Genomic DNA, 26,537 nt, shown 5'->3' with positions numbered 1-26,537 from the left:
GGCGTAAGTGGCCGCGCGGGGGTCCCGCGGCCTCAGGGGTGGGCGGAGCGGGGGGGGCTGCGGCCGCTTCTCCCACCCCCGCGGGCGCCGGGCGCGGAGGCCGGAGCCGGGCCCCGAGCTTCCCGTCGAGCCAGCGGCGGCGGCGGAGGAAGCGAGCGGAGCCGGGGCATGGAGGCCGCCCGGCCGGAGGCGCCCGGCCCTCGGTAGGGCGCCCCGTGGGGCCCATCCCGCCTCCCCGGAGCGGGTCCGCGGCAGGGCCCGGGCGCGGCGAGGAGGAGGAAGAGGAGGAGGAGGAGGAAGAGGCGGCCCGGGACCCGCGCAGCAGAGGAGGAGCCGGCCCAAGTAAGGCGGGCCGCGGAGGCGCCCGAAGCACGGCGGGGCGGCCCCAGGGGGGCTCCTGGGCGCTGGGCAGGAACTGAGCAGCTGGGAGCCTCCCCCGGAGGCTGCGCTGAGGCTGAGGCCTCCCCACGGGTTCCCCCGGTGGTGGCAGGGGCTGGGGAAGCCTGGTGTGTGGGTGTGAGAGGGGCCGCCTTGGGGCGGTGTCAAGCTTCGGAGCTGGGAAGGACGCAGGGGGTTTTCCTGTGGGACGAGGAGTGCTTCTGTCACAGTTCTGTCAGTGAGAGGTTAAAGTGCGGGTGTTCGCTTAAAAACGGCAGGATGGATCTAGAAAAGTAAAGGGTGAAGGTTAACTCAGTCCCAACGCTTATGCTGCTTCGAGGCCTGTGAGGGTTTTACCCTGCTGGGCAGCTGAACTCAGCCATAACCATTCCCTCACTCACCCTCTGTAGAAGAAAAGGAGAAGAAAAAGTGTGCTGGAAAGAAAAGAAAAATAACCTCATAGGTTATGATAAGTATAATTAAAGGGAAAAGAAAGGGGGGGGGGGAAACAAGCAAAGGCATCATGGAAGCATATAGAAAGAGAAAAGCAATTACTCTCTACTTTCTGTCAACAGGCAATGTTCGACCACATCCCAGGCAGCAGGCCCTCAATACAACAGTTGTCTGGGAGGACAGATTTTTTCATAAGGAGAGCCCCCCTTCCCCCCCCCCCCCTTTTCCTCTTCCCCATCTTTTATTGCTGAGTGTGACACCACATGGTATGGAATATCCCTTTGGTTGGTTTAGGTTAGCTGCCCTGGTGATGTTCCTTCCTCACTTTTTGTCCACCCCCAGCCTGCTGGCTCTGGGGTTGTTAGAAGGAGTCCTGATGCTGTGCCAGCACTGTTCAACATCAGACACAACGTTGGTGTGATACCACTGCGGTTCTAGCTACACGTGCAGAGCACAGTATTGTGTGGGTTGCTCCAGGGAAAGTTAACTCCATCCCAGCCAGACCCAGTACAGTAGCCTAATCATAAATGATTTTGTTCCTGTTGTTTCTTCTAGCAGGAAAACTTTAAATAACTATGTCTGTATGTCTACATTTTGCGTAAATGTTTCTTTTAATTAGAGAAGGGAGGAGGGTAATACAGTGTATTATTATTGCCTCCTCAGCTATACACATTCATGTTCCCTATTTTTTTTTCCTCCTGAGGGGAAAAACAGTTTCTTCCAGTTAGAAAACTAGTCTACCAAATATATGGACTAATAAGACCGAAGGGGAGATTTTTGTCTCCATGTAAATCGAGCCTTAAAATAGGCATTTTCAGAGCGGCTTTTGAAGCTCAACAAATAGTGTGAGAGTAGCCAATGTATATAATGTATGATCTAAATACTTTGAGGGGTGACCTCTCTAAAACTGAGTGTTGTAGAAAGATGCTTCTATGTAAGCTATATATATTGTACAGTAATCTTGTGATTTTTTTCTAATCTTGTACATCTCATGTACATCTTCTAATCTTGTACATTTTTTTTTTCTAATTGTAATATCTGTTTGCTTTAGGAAGAAAATGAAAATCTTCTCTGAGTCTCATAAAACTGTTTTTGTTGTGGATCACTGCCCATATATGGCAGAATCCTGTAGACAGCATGTTGAATTTGATATGTTAGTAAAGAATCGGACCCAAGGAATTATACCTCTAGCACCCATATCAAAATCGCTATGGACCTGTTCAGTGGAATCATCCATGGAGTACTGTAGAATAATGTATGATATTTTTCCCTTCAAGAAGCTGGTAAGTCTTTGCAGAAATACCGCACTTGATACTTCATTGTTTAGAGTGTTTTCCCATTTTAATGAAGCCTTCTGATATCGTTAGCTGTTGCTAGAAATTCAAATATAATTCATTGCATAAAATATCTTTGTGTTGTTAATAGGGCTTATAGCTTTTAAAATTGATTTGAGTAATACACGAGTCCCATTACATGTTTATTTTGGTGACCTCGATTGTCTTAATGTTCTCTGCAAAACATGAGGAGGGGTGTGTTAAGGTAACACAGACTTACTGTGTTCTTGTAATCTGTAAGCTTACAAAAGCTTGAGTGATGTCTTGCTGCATATCACACCCTGCCTGTAAATGTACTTGGTATCACTTCTTAGAGTTTTTAGTACTAACTTCAAAGGAATGCTCTCCAGTAGAAGAGGTAGGATATCTCTTAAACTGCTAGCTTGAAAAAGTGTGAGAGCTTCCTGGTATGCATCTCTTCTTTGGAAGCATCAATCTCTGGTGGTTCTTTAACATTGTATCATAAGCTGAGGTAACTAACCCCTGGTTCCTGAAGTCAGTAGATGTTTGTGTTGAGTAAACTGTTGTGCAAACCGTTGTGTCCTTAGACTGGATGCTGTTTTTAAGAAAAACAGTTGAATTTGTGACTGATGCTGCTCTGGAGTAATGATAATGGAACATCTGTCTGTGTCAAAGCAAGGGGCACAGGCACAGACAGCACTAAGAAATACCACTGGTAGCTCCATGGTTTGGTGTGTCAGTGGCTCTGCCCTGAGGGGTTGCAGACAGTTCTCAGGCAACAGACATTTAACTTAAACTACAGTCAAGTCCTACAATGGGATTATGCCAAGTGTACACTTAATTGATTTTAATCACTTGGCTGAACCCCAGCCTCTACAGTCTGAGGAGTAGAAATTAAGATGAAATGTGTGCCTCCCCTTGTCTGACTTTGTCAACTTTAGAACATATTTTCCTGTCTGATGTTTTGTAAAACTTGATAGATGCTCTCCAAACACTGTCACAGTTGACAGGGGTAAACAATTTGCTCTATCATGGTATTAGAACTTACTTTGCTTTGTGGATGTTCTTCTACTGAAAATATGACGTGGTTGTTAAGACTTCATAACATCTTGAAATACTAACTTGCTGTTGAGATTGATTTGATGGCTTAAAAACAAATATTTAGAGTCAGAAGTTGTTAATCATAATGATCATAATGTTGCTTAAAGAGTAAATGAATATGGCAGCAGTGAATGCTTTTTGTATGTCTTATGTTTAGCTTGGCTTTTAGTTGCACACATTTCCAGGCTATTGGTTAATTAATGTGAAGAGGGAGGTGTGACTCATGTTAGCTAGGATTTGGGGAAGTAGCTGTAATCCATGGTTGTGATTGGCTGTTACCTTACATGCACTTCTTAAATCCTTTTAGGTGAATTTCATTGTGAGTGATTCTGGGGCTCATGTCTTGAATTCTTGGACCCAAGAAGATCAGAACTTGCAAGAAGTATGCTCTATAGCTGTTCTTTGGTTCAGAAAGTCTAGTTTAATTGCAGAATAAATAGCAATATCTTACTATATTCAATATTAAGTAATTTTAATGAAGTGTCAGTGTATCTGATCTGAAAAGATTACATAATAGAATTTTAAGAAGTAGACTAGGGTCAGACTATTCAATAGGCAACTTTACATCAGTTTAAAAAAAGTAGCTTTCAGGATCAAATTGTATTAAAACTAGTGTTATGAAGAAATTAGCTGTATGTGCATTTCTTCTGTAAACCAGTGATAACTTTTGAATTTTACACTTTTCTTTTAAGCTTGGCAAGCTAGGCAAATAAGCTTTTTTAAAGAAGAAAAGTGTAAACAGTGTTTGTATTCTCTTTGCTTTCATTTTGTTTCATATTGGACTCATTTTCTGAAAAACTCACTTTGGGAAGGAAATCAAATTTCCAGGTTTTCAGAAAATAGAAACAGAGTGCAACTGATAACATTTGAATTTTTAGGTGTGGGATATAATTTGCAATTATAGCCAGTTATTTTTCTACAATAATCTTATAATCTCAGTGGTTGGTAACGGATGTTGAATCAACTGCCATGGATAACTTGGGTCCAAAATGTTTTCTAGAGTGATGGGAACAAATAGAGATGTTTTATTGCTCCATTTGGTTTTCTCCTGACAATGTTAATTTGCATTTAAGATAAGTTATAATGATGACTTTTTCTCTTAATTGGCCAGTTTATCAAATGCCTGAAAAGTAACTTTCATTACTTTATTTAACTAGTTAATGGCAGCGTTAGCAGCTGTTGGTCCACCTAATCCTCGGGCAGATCCAGAATGCTGCAGCATACTTCATGGTCTGGTTGCAGCAGTTGAAGCACTTTGTAAAATAACAGAATACCAGCATGAGGCTCGAACCATGCTCATGGAGAACGCAGAACGTGTTGGAAATAGAGGAAGAATAATCTGTATTACCAATGCAAAAAGGTACTTATAACTTTGTTTCTACCATTTAAAGATAAGGAATTTCATACGTTTTTGCAGTATTCTGTTGATTGCTATGAATTAGTGCTTCAAGTAGCTATCTTCTTCGATGGTAGTGAGGCCTTGCAGAGAGATCTGGACAAATTAGAGAGCTGGGCAATTAACAACAACATGAAGATTAACAAGAGCAAGTGTTGGATTCTGCACCTGGGAAGGGGTAACCCTGGCTGTACTTACAGACTGGGGGAAGAGATGCTGGAGAGCAGCCCCACAGAAAGGGATCTGAGGTTTTTGACTGACAGCACACTGAAAATGAGACATTGGTATGCCTTGGTGGCTGGGAGGGCCAACTGTCCCCTGGGGTGCATCAAGAACGGCACTGCTCTAGTTGCTTGAGGGAAGTGGTTTTACCACTCTCCTCTGTGCCTGTTGTGTTCTTACCTCGAGTACTGTATGCAGTTTTGGGCCCTGCAGTAGAAGAGAGATAAAACTGTTGGAGAGCCTCCAAAGGAGGGCAACAAAGATGTTAAAGGGTCTAGAGGGCAAGATACATGAGGAGCAGCAGAGGTCCCATGGTTTGTTCAGCCCAGAGCAGAGCAGGCTGAGGGGAGCCCTCATGGCGGCCTGCAGCTCCCTCACGAGGGGAGCGGAGGGGCAGGCACTGAGCTCTGCTCTCTGGGGACAGCGACAGGACCCGAGGGAACAGCATGGAGCTGGGACAGGGGAGAGTCAGGCTGGGGGTTAGGGAAAGGGTCTGCACCCAGAGGGTGGTCAGGCACTGGGACAGGTTCCCCAGGGCAGTGGTCACGGCACCGAGCCTGCCAGAGTTCAAGAAGCATTTGTTCGGACAATGCTCTCAGACATAGGGTCTGATTATTTTTTTTTTTTTTTTTTTGGGGGGGGGGGGGGGTGTCCTTTGAGGACCCAGGAGGAGTTGGACTTCATGATCCTGGTGGGTCCCTTCCAACTCAGTTATTCTATGATTCTTTGTAGATCGTGTCTTGCTCTACTGAGGGTTTTGTTTATGGACGTGTGCTACAGTAACCAGCCAAAATGTTCCCACTTCAAGTAGGACATCATGTAGTGGCATGTTGCTTTGAGCAAGAGGTTTGATAATACTGCATAAAAATATTCATGTTCAACTTCTTTCTAGTGACAGTCATGTTCGAATGCTTGAGGATTGTGTTCAGGAAACGATTCATGAACATAACAAACTTGCAGCTAATTCAGATCAGTGAGTATACTGTTAATAAATCTTTATTTTGCATGTGCCTGTTATGTCCTCTAAGAAATACAAGTGTGTCTTTGTCACTTAAAACATTCTAAAACTTTTTCTGATGAATGGTTTGAACGCTGGTGTGAAACAAAGGGTTCCAAGGCTGTGTGTAATCGTTACCTGCTCAAATTTCAATTTCATATATGTGTGTGTTTGTGTGTGTATATATATATATACAATACATATATATATATATATATGTGTATATATACATATATGTGTATATATATGTATATATATACATATATATATGTATATATATACAATACATATATATATATGTGTGTATATATATACACACATATATATATGTATTGTATATATATATATAATATATATTATATATATATGTATATGTATATATATATATAATGTATATTTGACAGTACTGCCTGGGAATTGGGTTCTAAGTCCACTGTAAAGATGATTCACACGTAGTTTTTCATACATCACTGTAGTGAGAGATGCTAACCAGTATCTTGATCTCTCCAAATATCCAGTTGTGTTAGGAGACATGGGTAGTTAACTTTCATGTTCACTGGAATACCTTAATTACTAAACAAATACAATGATTAATATTAATGCACATACCTGGAGACACAAATCCTTTGTAGTGTCAATTTTCAGATGAATGAAGCTAAAGAGTATATCAGTTAAGGATCTAGCCCACTGATCTTTCCAAAAAGTAGCACAGTGCTATTGCAGCTGAAGAGCTAGAAATATTACACGCTTTTTATTCTGATAATTTTGAAATATGCTTCTGAAAATCATTAATGTAACCTAGTTTTTAGAAAATGCATTCAGAAACAGTATGTTGTAATATGTCTGATTTTGTGTTTTAGCAGTTAAATGAATCCTGGGAGAACCTGTGTAATTTCTGAGATACTTTCTGCCACTCTGTAGGTTAAATGGAATGTGTTTTTTTTTTTTTTTTTAAATTTTTAAGTCTAATGCAGATCCAGAAATGTGAATTGGTCTTAATCCACACATACCCAGTTGGTGAAGACAGCCTCGTTTCAGATCGTCCTAAAAAGGAGGTAAGAAGTTTAAAATGAGAAAATGTATCCTGGTATTAGTAACAGTGTCAGACTCAAAGTAAACAGCGCAAATTAAGTATGCCTCAATAAGGCTTTGAGCCTCTGCTAAGGCATAGGAAAAAACACAAGTGTTGATTATTTGAAAAGTTGGCAGCGTGCATATTGCTGTTTAACATGTATGCTTTGATTTCTTCTACATATGTCATTGTCTTTATTTTATTACTTAAATTGCTTGCAGTAATAATTCATGTTTCTTTTTTGTGAAGAAAAAATAATTGGATGATTATAACATTGGGTTTGGTTTCCCTTACTTTTGAGAGGGAAATACGTAGTTAGGGATCTAATGGAAAACCATCAGCTACTTGTGTTGGATGGGGTAGCTGAATAACACTGCTATTCAAGCAGGGTTTCTTCATGTTTTAACATGTATCTGTTAAACAACGTGGATATTGTGCAGTGCTGTGTTCCATGTTACAAGGCTAACACGTTAAGATTTTAACTATTAGTTGAATGATTTTCTCATGGTAACAAAATGGAGCTTTTGTTTATGCTGTCAAATGCTAGCAAACAGAATGCCTTTTCAATAAATAATAAGGGAGACCTTATTGCTCTCAACAAATACCTGAAAGGAAGGTGTGGGGAGCTGGGGGTTGGCCTCTTCTCATAGATAACCAGCAGTAGGAGTAGCGGGAACGGCCTCAAGAAAAGGTAAAAGGACACACATGAGAAATTACTATATATTAACATTTCAACTGTAATAAATGCATGTGTCCTCTATGGACTTGTATGCTTTGTGGTTTGTTTAAAATAAGTACGTTCCACAGATTTTGATCAATTCTGCTGATCTTCAGTCTGAAATGCTTAGTATTATAATGTGCTGACTGTAAGAAAAATACGCAAGGAAAAAAGCGCTATTCTTAACACAAAATGCATCTAGTCCTACATCTAACTTCACAAATAAAAAGGAATGTGTTTTTTTGTCCTACATTTTTTCTTTGCTAGAGAAATTTACTAGTCATGCTAAAAGAAACAAAGTCAACAGAAGAGAATAAATAAATTGACTGCTTTCCTTTGTAAGGTGGTCATTGCTCTTCAAGCTAAAACCAATATAATTATTCCTTGCAAAGAGAAAATCAAATGGAACTTAGTTTGTGTTTCTTTTGTGTGTAACACACAAATAGGTATACAGAAGTGACTTTGCTCCTGTTACTCAGTGGGTGAAAGAGGGAAAGTCTAGACCCAGAGCTGCTATTAAGAGGATTCTTTCCCTATGTACTATTTCTAATTCTTGCTATTAACTAATTGCTCAGGGTTTTGGGGCACAGTTCTGAATACGGGATACATTGTAGCAACTGTAACTGACATAACCGGCAAAGTTCTGAACGAGAAATAATTTTTCTCTTTTCCTTCTTAACTTTCCATGGTGGTTTCTTCCTGATTGAATTTAGTAGTATAAGTGTGCTTAGTTTAGAGTTTCAACTGGTTTATCTTGTTCCATGATACTAGAGCCTAATCCATTAATACCGTATATTCTATGTCAATTTGTTCTAGCTTTCACCCGTTTTAACCAGTGAAGTGCACAGTGTCCGTGCAGGACGGCATTTGGCTACAAAACTGAATGTTTTAGTACAACAACACTTTGATCTGGCTTCAACCACAATAACTAACATTCCTATGAAGGTAATATTGTGTCTATTGCTTTGTTAGCCATCTGCAACACTTCAAAATTTGTTTGAAAACTTTTAATGTCTATTTAAATGGAATTTTTTACATGGCTTTTCTCTCCATATCATATTTTCTGTTTTTTTTTTTTTTATTAGCCCACATTTAATGTTTGTGACCAGGTTAGTAATGGTAAAGGGGGTGGAAAAAGTTAAGAAGGATCACAGAACAAAAAGTATTGCTGAATCTTAATTTTGATGTAGCAATGCAGGCAATATTCCATTTCTGTTAGTAATATTTTATAGAAATACTATTTACCTCACATTAAGTTTTCTGTGATTCTCTTGTCTTTTTCTAGTTGTGTTGATTAGATATTCTTGACCCTTGTGCATTTTAGTGGCATAGCGAGTCTTTCCTCTGTCTTATTATCATGCCCACCCAACATAAAGGTGTTTGTAACTAACAACTGATTTTAGACTAAAAGTTTTTCAGTAGGTTTTCCATTTTGAAGATCTAAAGCCAGAAAGGGGTGGGACAGAAGGTATAATCTAGCCAAAGACTAAACTTACTATCTTCTGTTCAAATTTATGTCCCCATTTTTTTTTTTATCAATACCAGAAAGGAAATCACTGCAGTTAGGTATTTAAAGTATTCTTCAGTTTAGAATAACTTTATTTCAGCTGTCTCTTGCTACCTGATTCCAAGTGTCACTATTCAAACAAACAGAAGGGGTAGGGGCGGATAAACTTTTCTGATTTGAAAAACAAGGCAGTGTTTAATACTGTCAATCTTTACTAATTACATATTTTGAAAAACAGCAAACTTGTATGAGTGTCTTTCAAAAGTAGCCTTTTTGTATGGATTTAATAAGTCAAAACCTGGAATTAAAGTTGTCACAACACATTAATTGTTAATGGAACTTTGAAGAGGTTTATCATATAAATGCAACTCTTAGGCTTGCAAATACCTTTTCTGTAACTTTCTGACCTGTGTGCTGCTGGTATGCCTCTCCCTTCTGTCCTTGTCCTTATAGTAATAGACCATGCTGGGTTCCCTGTGTGTGTGTTTTTTTTAACTTGGAATAAATTACTGAAATTACTTTTCTGGTTTTGCTAACCTGTTGCTGCTTTTTAAAGATGCAGCATTTATTAATTTTCAGTTAAAAGTATGTTTTTCCATGCATCTTAAGTACAAGAAAAGGATGATACATTCCAAGTATGTTTCTTTGGTTTAGATTCTTGAGTTTTTAGTTACGAAAAGTAGGTACTGATATATTCTGCAGTGCTTGTTTGCTGCTGCTCAGTATGTTGTAACTATTGGTGATAAACATTACATCATAGGTTTCCTAAACTTAATTTAAGCAAAATCATATGAAACCAATTTTAAATCTATATCTTACATTATGGACACTGTCATGACACTTCTATTAAGAAGAAAGTATAGGGTTTCAAAAAAGGAATAAAAAGAATGAGATGGCTGCATCTTTAAATAGGTCAGAGCAGTTTCCCCAAACTGCAATCTCATGGTTGTATGATACACTTGAGACTTCTCATTTTTCTTCTGAAGTGACAGGTAAATGTAAAATCATTGGAACAGTTAATTTATAAAAAGCGGTGACATCTAGGTAAATAAACTGTATTCATTGTTCCTGCCTGTCTCTTTTGAAGGAAGAACAACATGCTAACACATCAGCCAACTACGATGTGGAGCTTCTTCATCACAAAGAAGCACATGTTGACTTTTTAAAAAGTGGTAAGTAGAAATAATCCTGTAAAGAAGGTTTCCTTTTTTTTGTTTGTTTTGTTTTAGTTACATGCTGGAAGTATTCACAAATGGGTTTATGAGCTTCAGATTGATGTAAGTTTCAGACATGACTCTTATAGTTAAGGAGAAACCTATTTCCAAACAGCACATTTTCAGTTCCTTGTAACCTAACAACTTGATTTGTAATGTTAGCTTTGGAGTTCTGTTACTGGCATATTTTAAAGTAGTAATAAGACAAACTCAAAACCAGGCCATTCATCACAACAACTTTCACATACCTTCAGGGTTTTTGTGTGTGATTTATGAGAGGGGCATTTCAACTTCTTACTGAGATACTTAAAAAAAAAAAAAAAAAAAAAAGTTGACTGAGAGTTTAGATGTGCAGTGGTTTTACAAGAGCACTACTTCAGTATTTGTGGAAAAATATTTATTGAGCAATTGAGCTTTTAATCTGTCAAGTAATAACAACTGACACCACTTAGATCCCGTAGACCTGGTTTACAACAGTAATTGTTTTGAAAAACACAAGAGTTATTTGATTTGAGCTTTCTCACTGCATTTGAAGTACCTAGTATGCTTTTAATAGTTTTGAATTATTACCTAATATTCCTCTCAGGTGAATTCTTAATAACTTCTCTGAGATTAGAGTAAGTCTTACGCAAAATTATCTTGTTCAGAAAGCAGTGTTTGATATAGAATTTTGTTAATAAATCAAGTGAGGCTAAAAACTCTGTATTGATGGTACTTAGAAGCTATAAACCAAGCAACTGAAAAAAATGTCCATCTGTAAGTCTTCTGTGGAATATTTAAAATGTATGCCTCTTCAGAAGCGTTGAATTCCCATTTGAAATTTTTATAGGCTGCTATAGGCTTTCTCTTACAGTGTGGTCTTTAACTTTTTAAAGGGCCCTGAATCATAGAAGTTGGTCTCACTTGCTGTATGTATAGCATATGTCCATTTAGTTACAGGCTACAGATATATATATATATATATATATATATATATATATATATATATTTTTTTTTTACTACTAAAAGCTACATTACACGGCTTTAAAGCATATTAAGAAGCTGATGTTTTAACTTCCTAGAAGTTAAGAATAATATTAACAGATGAGTTACCTATGTCAGTTATCTAACAACAAGTTAAACAACTTTTCCTCTGGAGGTTTGAAATAATTTGGACAATTTTAGAAGGGGTTGGGCTTCTATTTTTCCTCCTTTCTCTTAAGATGGGTCCCTGCTCCAGCATGAGTCCCCCTTGGGCAGCAACTCCCCCCAGATCATCTGTCTACTTTGGGCTCCTCTCCACAGGCTGCAGCTCTGGCCCAGAGTCTCCTCCTGCAGGGACTCAACCATTACATCAGGAAAAGAACATATCTCCTCATCTGTAATTAGTATAGTCCATTTTTTGGTGGAATAAAGTTTGAGGGAAAAAAAGTATATGTTAGAATAATGAGTTCAGACTGACCTGAACTTGTTACCCATGTTGTAAGTATAAAGCTTTATTGCAGGGGTTTGGTATTAGTTTTCTAATGCTTATTGGCTCAGGGGAATAAGTCTGCTAGTAAAACCCCAAACCAAACTCCTGCTGCATTGCCTCTTTGATTTTTTTTCTATCAAATCCTGTAAATTTTGGTTCCCTTTTATTTGTTTTTAGAAATACAGGTTTCAACTGTAATAACTCTGGTACTAGGAAAGGGGGGATTTGATTAGCAACATTTTACAGTAATAAGATACAGAAAGCTTATCTAAGGGCCAAATTTATTTAATCTATTCTTAGATTTTCCAGAAGGATTCCAGATATTTTAACTGTAATCTTTAAGTAATAAAAAATATTATTTCTGCAGGTTACCTATATGATTGATAAGTAAATCAAATAAATCTTATGAGTAAAAAGTAAAAGTCTTTATAATGTGGTATCAATGGAACTTCTTACATGAAATATTAAACTAAACCCTAACACATGGCATAGAATGTTGTGTTGATGTATGTATCTAATTCCTCTCAGATGTTGGTGGATTTAAGCATGGCATTTTCTGACTGTTACTGTAATTCTGAAACTTTGTATAAAACTCAGTCAATGCCTTTCTTAATGTCAAAGAGCACAAAGAATTACAGAACTCACTGGCACAGTGTAATGTCCCTTTATTGGTGAGGCACTGTATGAAAGTAATTTCAATGATAAAGTAATTTCAATGATAAAACATCTGTGGCCAGTGAAAGCTCTTGAGATTCAAATTTCAAATTCAAATTGAATTTGACATAGCAAAGATTCTGGGTAATGAGACCAGTACTATTTTCCCACCAAAGTCTAACTTGTCAAATATGCCTTTAGATCAGTTTCAGTGAAGACTATGAGATATGTATAGAAGCTGATCAGCCCTAAATAAGGGTTCTGACACTTGTTAAGGCTGTGGAAAATTAATAAATAAACAAATAATAAATTAATAATTATTAATAAATGAAATAATAATTATTAATACATAAACAATAAATAAAGCTGATTCGGCTGTGGAAAATTATATAGATGCTTTCAAAGTTCTGGGCATTTTTAAAGGAAAAAATAAAAGCCTATTGCAGATAAAAAAAAAAAAAATGTATTTTACTTTCTAACTGTCAAATATTTAGAGCATACTATGGAGCTACAGTATTTTGTTTGCTTTTTTTTTTTTTTAATACATGCAATGGCTGCTGATTTCAAAAGGTTATTTCAAGTACCACTACTAATATATGGATTTTTTCACTTGTTAGGTATCTGGCTTTTGAAAATTAGGTTATGTTTTGTATATGGTTGTTACAAAAGTTTTGTACCTTAAATTGTTGTTTTGAGTGTTGTTGTTTTTGCAGTAACACTTCATTCTTACATAACTATTTGCTGTGTTTTTGTGTAAGAAAATATTTGATTGCATTATGATGCATTTTTTTCTGGCTTAATATTGCAGGTGATAATCACATAGGTGGCAACAGTAGAGAAGGCACATTTAAAGAAACTGTAACATTAAAATGGTGTACTCCCCGAACAAATAGTGTAGGTAGGTAACGTGATATCTTACAAAACTAATACTCTAACTTGCATTACATATTTTGCTATACATATGCTGACAAGAACTTGAGCAAGGAGATAAGTCATCAGTTAATGCTATTTTTACCTTCTATTCTGTTGAACTCTGCTGAATGCATTCTGTTTTAATAATGGTGATATGATGCTCTTCTGATTTTGCATAATCAATGATCTGTGAAAGAGGTGGGGGAGATTGTAAATGTTTTCATGGTGTTTTATCATTCTCCTTTGAATTATCTCAAAGTTGTTTCCTAACTGCAAAGTTGAGAAATCTGTCCCTTGTGCAGTGGCAACTATACCTTGTCAGTTCCACAATGGTGGTTTTCAACACAGAAGCTTTCAGACTTCTTTAATTGATTGTTGTTTTAGGAAAAAATATGAATCAAAGCACTATCTTTAGTGTAAGTATTAGAGTACTAGGGAAACTTTTGTTTGGAAGGAAACTTGTGCAACAATTTAATCAGATTCTTTCATTCATCTATATTTACTTTCTAATCTGAGTGAAGGAAAGATTGCCCAGAGAAGCTGTGGATGTCCCTTCCCTGGAAGAGCTTGAGGCCAGGCTGGATGGGGCTTTGGGCAACATGGTGTAGTGGGAGGCATCTCTGCCTATGGTGGGGGAAGGAATTGGATGATCTGTAAGGTCCCTTCCAAACCAATCTGTTCTGTGATGTCTACTCCAACTCCTGCTGAGTGACAGGGAGGATTTAAGGTAACATAGGGAACCACCTGGCCATTCACCTTGTGCACCCTGCAGTCCATCAGCAAGATAATGCTGACTCCTTGTGAGCCAGCAGATTAAAAATACAGGTAAGAGAAATAAAAGGAGGTTGACCCTACTGTGAAATAGATTGAGAGAGAAAGTTCTGGAGACCCTCCTGGAAATGAGGCTTGGGAAATTTATTCAGTTCTCAGAGTTGAGGATACTGAAATGTTTGCCAGGAGATGGTAGGAAGAGTAATTTTTTTAGATCTAGGCTTTCTACAAAGCCTACAGTTCTTCCGATTGTGAAATAGCCTAATCCTCTTCCCTTCTTTCATTTTGTGGTATGTTTTTTTTTTCTGTGTGGAACTAGACTCTTATCTCTTCTACTCATTTATCTTTCAGAATTACACTATTGCACTGGAGCGTACAGAATTTCACCAGTAGATGTAAATAGCAGACCTTCGTCATGCCTTACTAACTTTCTCCTTAACGGTAAAGATGTGTCTTTGACTAATTACTTTCAAGTTGTAATTGTTAATATTGTAAGTAGAGCTCTGCAATGGCTTCACACTGGTAGGCAGTTCAGCTCCACCATGCTGTTCTCTCACTCCCCCTCAACAAAATGGGTGGAAAATGAGAAAAGGCTCATGAGTTGCGGAATGATCTTCCTTGTCCTTGTCTCAATTTCTATCATGGACAAAACAGACTCAATATAGGGAGATAGATGTAATTTATTGCCTATTGCTAATGCACTAGAGCAGTGAGAACTAAAAGCAAAATAAAAACACCTTGACCCCCACCCACCTTTACCTCCTCCCCCTGAGCAGTGCAGGGAGTGGGGGTTGCAGTCAGTCCATAACTCTTTGTCACTGATTTGTCACTGTCCTTTCCTTGCTCCAGTGCGGGGAGTTGATTGTATGTGAGCTTTCCACAGGCAGCAGCTCTTCAAGAACTGCTCCAACATGGCTCCATACCACAGGGACCATCCCCCAGGAGTAAACTGCTCCAGCACAGGCCCTCCACGAGTGGCAGCTGCCCCCAGACCCCCTGCTCCTGCATGGGCTCCTCTCCACGGGCTGCAGCTCCAGCCTGAGGCCTGCTTCTGTGGGGGCTCTCCATGGGCCGCAGCCTCCTCCAGGCCACATCCACCTGCTCCACCGGGGGCTCCTCCACGGGCTGCAGCGTGGAGATCTGCTCCATGTGGGACCCGTGGGCTGCAGGGGGACAGCCTGCTCCACCAGGGGCCTCTCCACAGGCCGCAGGGAACTTCTGCTCGGTGACTGGAGCACCTGTTCTCTTTCCTTCAGTAACTTCATATCTACAAAATTCTCTCCCGTTTTTTCCACTCCTGTCACCTAGTGTCACTGGCTCAGCTCTGGCCAGCAATGGGTCCCTTTTGGAGCCAGCTGGAGCTGGCTCTGATCTGATCTTCTGGGCTCTACTCACAAAGGCCAGACCTGCAGCCACCCACTACCAAAACCTTGCCATATAAGAAATAAGTGCTATACAAGCACTGACCATGTTTCAGTTTGCATAGGGGAGTGTATTGTAGAAATGCCAAGTCTATTACTGTGTCATAGAGAAATAAAAGTTGTTAAATGTACTTGAAGGAAAATTGAATGTGGTTTGAAGACTGGAATTGAGAAGAAAGAGGTAGAGAAAGAGCAAATAGTGAATTCTGGTAGTTCTTTACCGAATCTAAATGTAGAATACTTTTCATTTTATCCGATTTATTAGAAGCATCTATTTCAGTACGTGACGGTACACTTGATCAAAATGCTAGTGGTATGTAGTCGACATTCATTGCATGTGTTTTTTTATAGTTAGCAAAAGAGTTGCATTATAAACATACACTTAATGGGAGTTTTCTTTCATTTGAAGTTATTCTTTATGAATTTTTCTCCTAAAGATTCCGTATTGGAAGAGTATTCTGATTTCTAAAAATGTTTAGAACTAAAACTAGTAGCGTACTTCAAATAACCACTCCCTTCTGATCTTCTGTTTTTGTTTCCTCATAACAAGCAACTTGGAGATTGAACCTCTTTGGTATTTGTTTTATTGGAAATAAGTCAAAACTTGTTTTATTTGTGTGTGTCTGAAAAGTGGTATTGAAAAAAAACTTTATCTTTATAATGAAATGAGTTAAGTTTATTGTTTTTCAAAATTGCTTTTAATGAGTTTCTGCTGCAAGGTGAGATAATGGTTTAGTATACAGCATCATCTTTGATTAAAAATAATACACCACTCATACATGATACACCATTTTAATGCCGTAAGACATTCATAGAAAAAATATTTGGCCCAGAAAACAATAGGATATTCACAGTAGGGAGGTCTTTCAATTGTTCTGTGTAAAAATTTAAGAGCATTTGACACTATCTTCTGTCTAAGGATATAGAGTAAGTATTTGAAGCAGTTGCTCATTCATCTAGGTGAAAGCACAGCTTTAATGGTTCAGTCTTAGTGGCTAGGTAAAAACCTCTACTGTGCATATATAATTTTTAATGTAAAATTGCAGCATGTCGCAACTGATGAAACTGATCTCACTTCCAACAGGTCGTTCTGTTTTGTTGGAACAACCGCGCAAGTCTGGCTCTAAAGTAATTAGTCACATGCTTAGTAGCCATGGAGGAGAAATTTTTCTGCATGTATTAAGCAGCTCACGATCAATTCTAGAAGATCCCCCATCAATTAGTGAAGGTTGTGGAGGAAGAGTCACGGACTACCGAATTACAGTAAGATTCCTTTTCCCTTTAAGTTTTTCACTTAAACAACAAGTGATCTTGTGCAATAGATAACTGTATATGAAATGTTGGTGTGTTTTCTGGAAGGCCAGGCTGATATGTGTGATGTTGCGGTCAAACCAATCTCTGTTGTATACACTGATGCATATTTACTACGTAGTAGTAAGACTACTTACTGTTATGCCTGTTTTATAGAATCCTCTCTATGTTGAGGAAACACTTGTTGCCTTATGCACTATCATCATCTAAAGCTCGTTCTGGTTCTGGAACAATGTTTTCTTGGCAAGGCTTTTGTGTTGGCTGGCTGGGTGTTTGTAGGACTATATCCTGCTCATTGTTCAGAGGCTAGATTGCACATGGATGAGTTGTACAATAAATAGGAAAGATCGAGTTTTCAGCTTTGAACCCTGGGTATGGAACAGGCAGTTCCTGTATGGAACTCCAGTATGGAGCTGGCATTTTCTTTAACATTTCCTTTGCATCTGGTATGTAAGCAGAAATGACTTCCAGAAAAATGCAGTAAAACTTTTTACCATATGTGAAACGCCTTGCAAACCCAAAAGACCTCTTCATGAAAAACTCTGCATTAGTTTTAAACCCGTATTTTTATACAACTGTTCTTGTGTTCACTCCAAAGAACATCATGTGTGTTTGAGAGCTTTTTGTGTTAGGTTCAGATTTAATGGTGGTGGTGTATGCAATTAATGAAAGGCAAGACTATGCTTTCTCACCCGTTCAGTGAAAGCTACTTTGTTAGAGAAATTCCTAATTTTATCTTGTTTGGTTATCATTAGGATTTTGGTGAATTTATGAGGGAAAACCGATTAACTCCTTTTCTAGAGCCCAGATATAAGATCGATGGAAGTCTTGAAATTCCATTGGAACGTGCAAAAGATCAGTTAGAGAAACATACTCGTTACTGGCCTATGATTATTTCTCAGACTACCATCTTCAACATGCAAGCTGTAAGTAACCTTGGGTTTGTAAACTTCTATTCTAATCTAGACTGTTTCAGCTTGCTACTTGATGAAATACTGACTATCGTACGATGAATCATTTGCCAGAAAAGGGTTTATTTTAAGCTTTGTTTTCACTTAAGTATTCTGTATTTAGTGTCAATATGTTATTGCCATGTAATCTAAATAGGGTGGAATATTTTAAACTGGTTTAGCTATAGAGCTGCTGGGTTACAATGGGTAAAGACAGCATGCCTCTGCATATACCTTTGAGAGTTATTACTAAATTTGGGATAGGCGACTTTGTTGTATGTTGTTCCATCGTTACACACTTCAGTTTTTCTTTCTGTTTCTTTCCTGCAACATACAAGACTTTCCCATTCTTGACTTTTGTTTTGTATTCCAGGTAGTGCCATTAGCCAGTGTGATTGTAAAGGAAGCAATGACAGATGAGGATGTTCTGAATTGTCAAAAAACAATATATAATTTGGTAGATATGGAGAGGAAAAATGATCCACTGCCAATTTCAACAGTTGGTACCAGAGGAAAGGGTCCAAAAAGGTTAAATACATAGCTTTTCATTGTTGGATGTTTCTTAGAAGTATTCCATTTACATTGTTTTCATGCATGTTTTTAAATAGTGGCCAAAGATAATATGGAGTATACTAAATGATGTACATATGCAAAACAAATTCTGTGAACACTTTGCTTGCACCACTTAGGGGCTATCACAGTAAGCGTGCTGTATGTTAGGAAGCAGAAGTTATTAACAAAAAATTGTATGTTAAATGTGAAAACAAAAATGACTATTAAGAAAGGTGAGAGACTGACACAAGCTAGGAAAGAAAGCTAGGAGGGAGAAAGTGGAATAATGCCAAACGACTAAGAAGTGAAACTTAAGCTTATTATAAATGACCAATGGTATAAAATTGGGTTATTAAAATAGTCAAATAATTTTGAAACAGTTATTTAAAATATGGGATGTTTCTTTAAAATGAGCATAGAACATCCATATATCTGTTCTTCCAAAGAAGACATACGTGTACATTGTATTTCCAAAAAGGAAAATAATCTGCAAAAGATGTCCAAGTGTCTAGAAGTTATTTCTAGCCATCCAATGCAATTCCAATTATTTGCATTAAAAAAAAATAAAATTGCATGTCGGTACCTGAGTGGTCCTTTGTGTATCCTAACAGTGCATAATATGCCAGTTGTCAAACAATTGACAGGATTCAGAAATGCCTTTTGGCAGTGAGATCTCATGGATATTAAGAATTAGATGCATGTGGAAGTATATGTTTCAACTGAAACTTAACTCTTTGGATGTTAATTGAGAAAGGTCACAAGATGTGTTTTCATAAGTTTGAAGGACAGTAATCCAAGGTGCATAGATGTGCAATACAAGAGAAGGAGCAAAAGCTCAAGGACTAATTATATATATAAATTAAGTCTAAAACCAGAATCTTATCTATTTAATAGATTAATGATCTAGACCATTCTATGTGATACTTCTTTTTCCTGCCCTTGCTTAGAGATGAACAGTACCGGATTATGTGGAATGAATTGGAAACCCTTGTACGAGCACACATCAACAACTCTGATAAACACCAGCGTGTCTTAGAATGTTTGGTGGCTTGCAGAAGCAAACCCCCAGAAGAAGAAGAACGCAAGAAACGAGGCAGAAAGAGAGAAGAAAAAGAAGACAAGTCAGAGAAGTCAGGAAAAGACTATGAACAAGATAAGCCGTGGCAAGAATCAGAAAGGTAAATTTTCTTAAGTAATATGAAAACATAGCATAATATTTTTTTTGCCCTGTTCCTCATCAAAAAGGGAAAAGAATTGCTGTGAAACGGGGTTTCAATTTAACTTGTTCATGCTCTTAACCTTGATTTGCTACCAGTGATTGTGGATCCCAAGGTTTTTTTTGTTTGTTTTTTTTTTTTTTTTGATCAGTCACCATTAACAAGCTGGAAAAACATTTATCTTACAGTGTCTGTTTATCAGACTTGTTCAAGAACCATACTGCTTGTAGAATATTTTTATTTGAAAAAGTTGCTGACCACTGAGCAGGGCTTTGCAGTTAGGATAGTCACTGTAGGATTGTATTGTAACCATGATGCCCATTATACAACAGAAATAGAAAACAACTGAAAGATGTGGCGAGACAGTTGATTTCCTTTGAACTATACAAAGCTTGGTGCTCAGGTAGTTAAACAATCCAGATGGTTTGGCTGGTCTGTTTAGCTGAACATCAGGGTTTACTGCCCTTGCATTTACTGTCTGTAATTCGTGTTAATTATTCTAACTTGTATAACAAGCAAGCATCTGTTTTCCCTGTTTCAAAACACTGTTCTAAAGCAGTCCAAATAACCTCGTGTTAGTAAGCTTTTTGCATATATAGTTTTGTGCGTTCTAGGATCTTTTAGGAGGATAGACAATTTCCCCTATGTTATTGTCAGCGTACTGATGACCTTCATACCTTTCTGCATATGATCAAATCCATTTCTACAATTTCTTTTTGTTTGGCAGATGAAACAAAGCAGGGCCTGAGGTGAAAGCAATTTGATATAAAATATAAATTTGGATCACATTAAGAAAAAGTAATTGTGTGGTGTTTGGTATATTCACTATTAGTTGATGATTTTGACTGAAAAGACTATCTCAACAAGTACAGTATAAATACTTTTAACTAACTTAAGTGAAATTATATTAAGATCTTCCTTTTTTTTTTTTTTGTAAGGCTTTATCCAGAGGATTATTTTGCTCCATTTCCCTGTTTTTTTTTGTTTGTTTTTTTTTTTTTTTACCTTTCACAGGGGATCGAAAGAAACTTTCTCATGATGTGGGTTGTGGGTAACTTTGAAGAGTACAGGAAGGTGCCAGGAATAATATGTGCTGCTCTAGCATATCTTGCTTCACTGTTTTCCTTCCCTGTCAAAAAGGTTAAAAGGTCTTTTGGATCGTGAAAAAGAAGAACTAGCAGAAGCTGAAGTTATAAAAGATTCCCCTGATTCTCCTGAGCCACCCAACAAAAAGCCTCTAATAACAATGGATGAAATGCCTGCAGTAGAAAAGGCAAAAGGTAAAATGGAAGGATTACAATAGATTTCCTTGTTTGAAAATTTAAGTTCATATATCAGTCTATTTTTCTAAAGTAATGAGGTGAATCTTCTTGGAGTTAAATGAATGAGGAGAATTCTTAGTTAAATACTCAATGCTGAGAAACTCTTGATAAATACATATGTTAACCTTAACAGGCCTATGTTGAAAGGCACTTAGATATATTGCATGGGTCTAAAAAGAGACATTTGGGTTGACAAGGGGGTTGGACAAATTTCTGCTGGTGCTACTTTGAGATACTCTATCAGAAATAGTATTTAAGGACAGGTATCAAAAACAACTCTTTCTGACTAATGAATATAAACATGCCTAAGATGTCTAGTTGTTGAAAGGGGCAGTTCTCACTGGCTTTCTTGTTGAGCTGCCGTAACTTGCTATCTGTCGTAACAGCTGAGCTGATATTAAGATTCTACTTGTGATGCAAATTAAATCTATAAATCAGTACTTCAGCTGCTGTAACTCTGCATATATTGTATTTATTTAGTATGTATTATGAGGGTGTTTAATATTAATGTTTTTAATATGCTGCACTACCAAAGTCTGTAACTTCCTCTAAAAATTTATAATGATGTTTTAAGAATTCAGAAATAAAATCACTTAAGTGAAATCAGTAATTAAATAACTTTAACTGTTTTTACATGCAATTTTAGGGCCAATGTCCTTGCTGTCTTTATGGAGCAACAGGATTAATACTGCCAACTCTAGGAAGCACCAGGAGTTTATTGGTCGTTTGAACTCTGTCAACAACAAAGCTGAACTATATCAACATCTGAAAGAAGAAAATGGGTTTGTATCAGTAAATTCATCACTACAAATATTTTAGTAGTAGTCAAATGTCAGTATGGAGAAACAATTCAGCTACAGGGTTAAGAAGGCTGCTTATACTTTCGAGGATTAAAATGTGGAGATATATTCCTTTTGTCTCAGTATTGACAGGTGACTACAACAGTGTTTGCTTTTTAATTGAGTGGCCTGCTCTCATTGGCCTGTTTCTGTGCTGAGCAAGGTTGAATGCCTTACTGATCATCCTAGCAGTGAAATTCTTAAACTTTCAGGGGTTAAATAGTAGCTAAGGTCAAATTTATTTGATGTCAGTCTGATGCTTGCTTTAGCTTCTGAAGCAATATCAAATCTAAAAATATTGTAGGTAATAAAACGGCCGATGTCATGCTGTAACGAAATTGATAAGTTGTCCTTGTTATAACAAAAATACTCAAACCAAACTGTTAAGTAAATAAAATGGTGAGAGTCAATGACTACTTGAAAGAAGGGTGAAAATGAAGATCTTGAAACTATGAAAGCTAAAATTTTAGAAATAATTTATCTGCAGTCATGTGAATATGGGCTTTTGTCTTGTGGTGAGGTTGATAACAAATAAACAGTTGTGGTTGTTACTGGAAAGCTTCACAGAAACCTTTCCTATGTGTACTGACTGCTGCTTAAAGTATTAAAATAAACATTTGTATGTGTGGTGGTAGGGAAAGAAGGGATGGTTAGTGAAGTAAAAAATATATATATATATACACTCATTTTTAAAGAAGTTATGCCCTTGATTTTTTTCTTTATTTGTTTATTCTATTTCTAGTGATGATCCTTACCAACTATCTTGTTCATCTGTTTCAGGATGGAAACAACAGAAAATGGAAAAGCAGGCCGGCAGTGATGATTGTTTCTTTGAACAGAATTTAGCGAAATCGAGGAAAAAAATGAAGTTGGAATTGATATTGGTACCATTTCAGTACAACTTTTTAGTTGTTTTGATTCTTTCACATTTTTCTATTTTTTTCTATGAACTCTAAAATCAACATATCATACTTACTGAATGGTGTGCAAATAGCGTCTGTCTTAAACTATTGTACAGTCAGCTTTTTTAGTATGAAGAAAGCCTCTGTTGCCGTGGACTAAATGAAATCATCCTATATGTTGATCTGAATTTGAAGTCCTTTCCCATAAGTATTTTCATACTTCAAAATCAGTGGTGACTGACTGTTCAAAGAACTTCAGTTTCAATCAATTGATAGTTAACTGATAATATTGTTAATTTCAGATATTAATACTTTTATTTATAGGAAACTTCTCAGGCATCCAGAATTATGGAGAAGACCTCACACTGAATACCTAGTCACTGAGCTGAGAATGTGTCAGTCTTAGTTTTCATGTAAGGGGTTGGGGGGATGAGTGGTTTTAAAGACAGAGTGTTGGCTTAAGGACTTTTTAAAATTTGTTAGAAATGATCTTTAGAAAGCAAAGCATTTTGGATTGTTATGCTGGAATTGAGTCTTTGTTTTTAAAACAAAATAAAAATAAAACTTTTGCTAACATTAAATGATTTTTTTTGATGAAATATACACTCTAAACCAACTGTGGCTTTGGGTCTAAGCTTTGTGAACATAAAAGGGAGACTTATTCTGAATACCTGAATATGACTATGAAATGACAAAGTAGATGATCAGTCTTCAATTTATTTATTTTTTAGCAAAACCTCTTATTCCGTTAAAGGAGAGTAGAATTCTCAAACTGGAATACTGTTGCCATCTGTGGGTAATGTAATCCATTTTAAGGTTTTGGGTTGGCTTCTAAATCGGTCAACTTGAGGAAGCTGAGGAAAAATGCTCTCCAAGCAGCTGATCCCTAGAAGAGCAGTGAAGGAAGCTCTGGGATACAAAATAAAACCCAGTTCAGAAACTGGGTCTTAGTTTCGGTACATTTTCACTTGAGTTCAGTGGAGTTCTATCAGTCTTATGGTCTGTTTCTGTGGCCTTATTCTAGTCTGTATAAGCAACTGCAGTCCCACAGCTTTATATTAGCTTATATTGATAGAAGACACATCTGTGAACTTTTCTAAAACTAAATTGATATGTTCATATTTTTCATCTAAAATTTTAAATACTATAGTTCACAATGACAGAACAAATGTCATGCAAGTATTCTTGGTTTGCATTTGTAATAGGGTCCTTTCTTCATCTGTGTTTATACATATGCTGTGTACAGTTTCAAGGTGATTATTGAGCTAATGTGAAACAGACAGCAGATGTGATTTCTGAGACCTTTATTTTTACTTATTTGAAAATAAGATGCATCTCCGCATCTAGTGACATATCTGAAATGTTCTGATGGAAAACATTGCCATGGAATTTATTCTTATATCTTAAGATTCTGGGCTCAGGTAGTTGGTGGTCTTAGTTTTTTGTTTTATTTTTTTGAAGTGATGTTTTAGTGCATTTCAGTATGGATTTTACTGTTATTTACTAATGCAGTTTTAAAGTCTGGAACCTTGGGAGCATTGTAAATGTCAGCTTTCAGTAGTTCAATGCTAGTCTAGATAGAGAAGTGCAGCCCTGTGTCTTTGGAAACTGTCTATCTCCTGTCAGAGACTTTTCCTGATGTGCCATTAATATTCAGCTGTAACTCTGTAAAGGATTTAAATACTTTACAGGAAAAAAACAAACAAAAAATGCACCTGCTTTTAAAGGATGTATTTAGCTCATTTAAGAATTATATTTTCCACTTCTAGAACATCTTTCAGGGAAGAACCTTAATTGAATAAATGAATGGGGCACAGTTCTCCAGGGAGCTTTATTCTAAGTTCTTGAAGAGTCTTACTGAAACATGAGGTGCTACAAGTGCTGATGTTTCTTGCAATTCAAGCTGTACAGTAATTCTTTAGGTTAGGTAAACTTCTTAAACCTGTACTTGTGCAGATTTTCTTTTTAAAGTCCTGTGCTGCTTCTATGAAATGATTTTAAAAACAAAAGAATAATCCTGGTTTCTCCTTAATTGTTGAGTTGCATTAGAAATCAAAGACATTTCTCAGTTGTAGATTTGAAGTTAAACTTCTTAAAGGGGTTAATAAAATTGATGGCAGACCTGTTCTATGCGCTTTAAAGCTTCACAAACAAAAAACCAACACAAACAAAAGCATTTTCAGCATTGTACTAGTAAATTCCACACACCTTTTGTGCTACGCCTCACTGTGGTCATTACCTGAAAGCTTCTAGTTCATTAGATTACACTTTTCCTCAAAAATCAACAACAGGACAAAGGAAGGTAACACAAAGACATCAGAAGTTTGCCTAGGTCAGCTAAAACCAACTTCTACAATCAGTAGCAAAAACACTTTAGCATGTGTTTTAGTTCTGCACATATAGCATAGCTTCATGCAAATTGATCAGCAGTTCTAATTAAATAAGCTCCTTTGACATGTAATATAATTTACCAACATTATGACTAGCTTTCTGACTACGGGAAATTACTGTTGGTTTTGACTTCTGGAACAAATTTTAGAGCTGATTTACAGCTGTCTCTCTTCTGAAGACTATTGAAGTAGTAATCTGCAAGAATTTCTGTTTATCCAAAAAGTACTCAAAAGTAGTACAAAAATAAAGTACTCAACCAGACAAATGCTACTAGTTCATGTGTGAAGATGTAAACCCTGGCACTGTCATGTCTGAAAACTATCTGCTGTCCATCCAAAAAAGAAACACTTCTGTATGTGTGGCTAAATAATCACAGTTCATCTGCTCACGTGTATATATTGTAACTAGAGGTGGATTAGGTACTTCGATGTAGTTTAATTTCTTCAAATATGTTGGTCCTGTAGCTCTTCATGCATTTGTGGCTAGTGAGCTGTTCAAATTCTCTTTCTATGCCATGATTACTTGTCGAGCTATACTGTTGGGCTTGTTGGGTGGTGAATGGCTTAGTTTTAGAGAAGAGGCCAAAGTGAGCAGAGGGCTGTGTTGGTATGCCATGCTGGCATTGTGCTTGCAAACATTAATCTATGTGGTAACATGAAAGTGTAGACCAGGGAGGAGCTGTTCTCATCTCCCAGCTGTGGATCACAGAATCATCTGGGTTGGAAGAGACCTCCAAAATCACCTAGTCCAACCTCTGACCTAACACTAACAAGTCCTCCACTAAACCATACCACTAAGCTCTACATCTAAACATTTTTTAAAGACCTCCAGAGATGGTGACTCAACCACTTCCCTGGGCAGCCCATTCCAATGCCTAACAACCCTTTCAGTAAAGAAGTTCTTCCTAATATCCAACCTAAACCTCCCCTGGTGCAACTTTAGCCCATTCCCCCTCGCACTGTTGCTAGGCACGTGGGAGAATAGACCAACCTCCACCTCGCTACAGCCTCCTTTAAGTTATCTATAGAGTGCAATAAGGTTGCCCCTGAGCCTCCTCTTCTCCAGGCTGAACAACCCCAGCTCCCTCAGCCGCTCCTCATAGGACTTGTTCTCCAGGCCCCTCACCAGCTTCGTTGCCCTTCTCTGGACTCGCTCGAGCACCTCCACGTCCTTCTTGTAGCGAGGGGCCCAAAACTGAACACAGTACTCAGGATGCGGCCTCACCAGAGCCGAGTACAGGGGGACAATCACTTCCCTAGCCCTGCTGGCCACCCTGCTTCTTATGCAAGCCAGGATGCTGTTGGCCTTCTTGGCCACCTGAGCACACTGCTGGCTCATATTCAGCTGACTATCCACCATCACTCCCAGGTCCTTCTCTGCCTGGCAGCTCTCCAACCACTCATCTCCCAGCCTGTAGCTCTGCTTGGGGTTATTGCGCCCCAGGTGCAGGACCCGGCACTTGGCCTTGTTGAACTTCATACAGTTGGCC

At 37.7% G+C, this 26,537-nt stretch overlaps 1 protein-coding gene across 2 annotated transcripts; it reads left to right on the top strand.

Annotated features, from left to right (window-relative positions):
• Nucleotides 1-19: 19 nt before the first annotated feature.
• INTS13 (integrator complex subunit 13) lies at nucleotides 20-23,238 on the top strand. Of its 2 annotated transcripts, XM_084506583.1 has the most exons (17): nucleotides 20-342; nucleotides 1,883-2,114; nucleotides 3,535-3,609; nucleotides 4,385-4,587; nucleotides 5,738-5,818; nucleotides 6,807-6,897; nucleotides 8,449-8,577; nucleotides 10,227-10,311; nucleotides 13,269-13,358; nucleotides 14,495-14,584; nucleotides 16,649-16,827; nucleotides 17,631-17,801; nucleotides 18,199-18,353; nucleotides 19,325-19,555; nucleotides 20,735-20,874; nucleotides 21,563-21,698; nucleotides 22,536-23,238. In XM_084506583.1, the coding sequence occupies exons 2-17, from the start codon at nucleotides 1,890-1,892 to the stop codon at nucleotides 22,573-22,575; spliced, it is 2,121 nt and encodes a 706-aa protein (XP_084362709.1). In that variant the 5' UTR covers nucleotides 20-342; nucleotides 1,883-1,889; the 3' UTR covers nucleotides 22,576-23,238. The 2 variants fall into 2 exon arrangements, with proteins under 2 accessions (XP_084362709.1, XP_084362708.1); XM_084506582.1 differs by lacking the exons at nucleotides 20-342; nucleotides 21,563-21,698; nucleotides 22,536-23,238 and having other exon boundaries at nucleotides 20,609-20,768.
• Nucleotides 23,239-26,537: the final 3,299 nt, after the last annotated feature.

The sequence above is a fragment of the Aythya ferina genome, assembly GCF_964211825.1.
Source record: "Aythya ferina genome assembly, chromosome: 1".
Lineage (NCBI taxonomy): Eukaryota > Metazoa > Chordata > Aves > Anseriformes > Anatidae > Aythya > Aythya ferina.
This window is presented reverse-complemented; position numbering and strand designations above follow the sequence as displayed.

Coding starts and splice junctions, on each gene's coding strand:
- INTS13 (XM_084506583.1), top strand. CDS start 1,890: ATGAAAATCTTCTCTGAGTCTCATAAAACTGTTTTTGTTGTGGATCAC. Junction 6,898..8,448: donor CAGATCGTCCTAAAAAGGAG/GTAAGAAGTTTA, acceptor AATTTGTTCTAG/CTTTCACCCGTTTTAACCAG. Junction 14,585..16,648: donor TACTAACTTTCTCCTTAACG/GTAAAGATGTGT, acceptor CACTTCCAACAG/GTCGTTCTGTTTTGTTGGAA.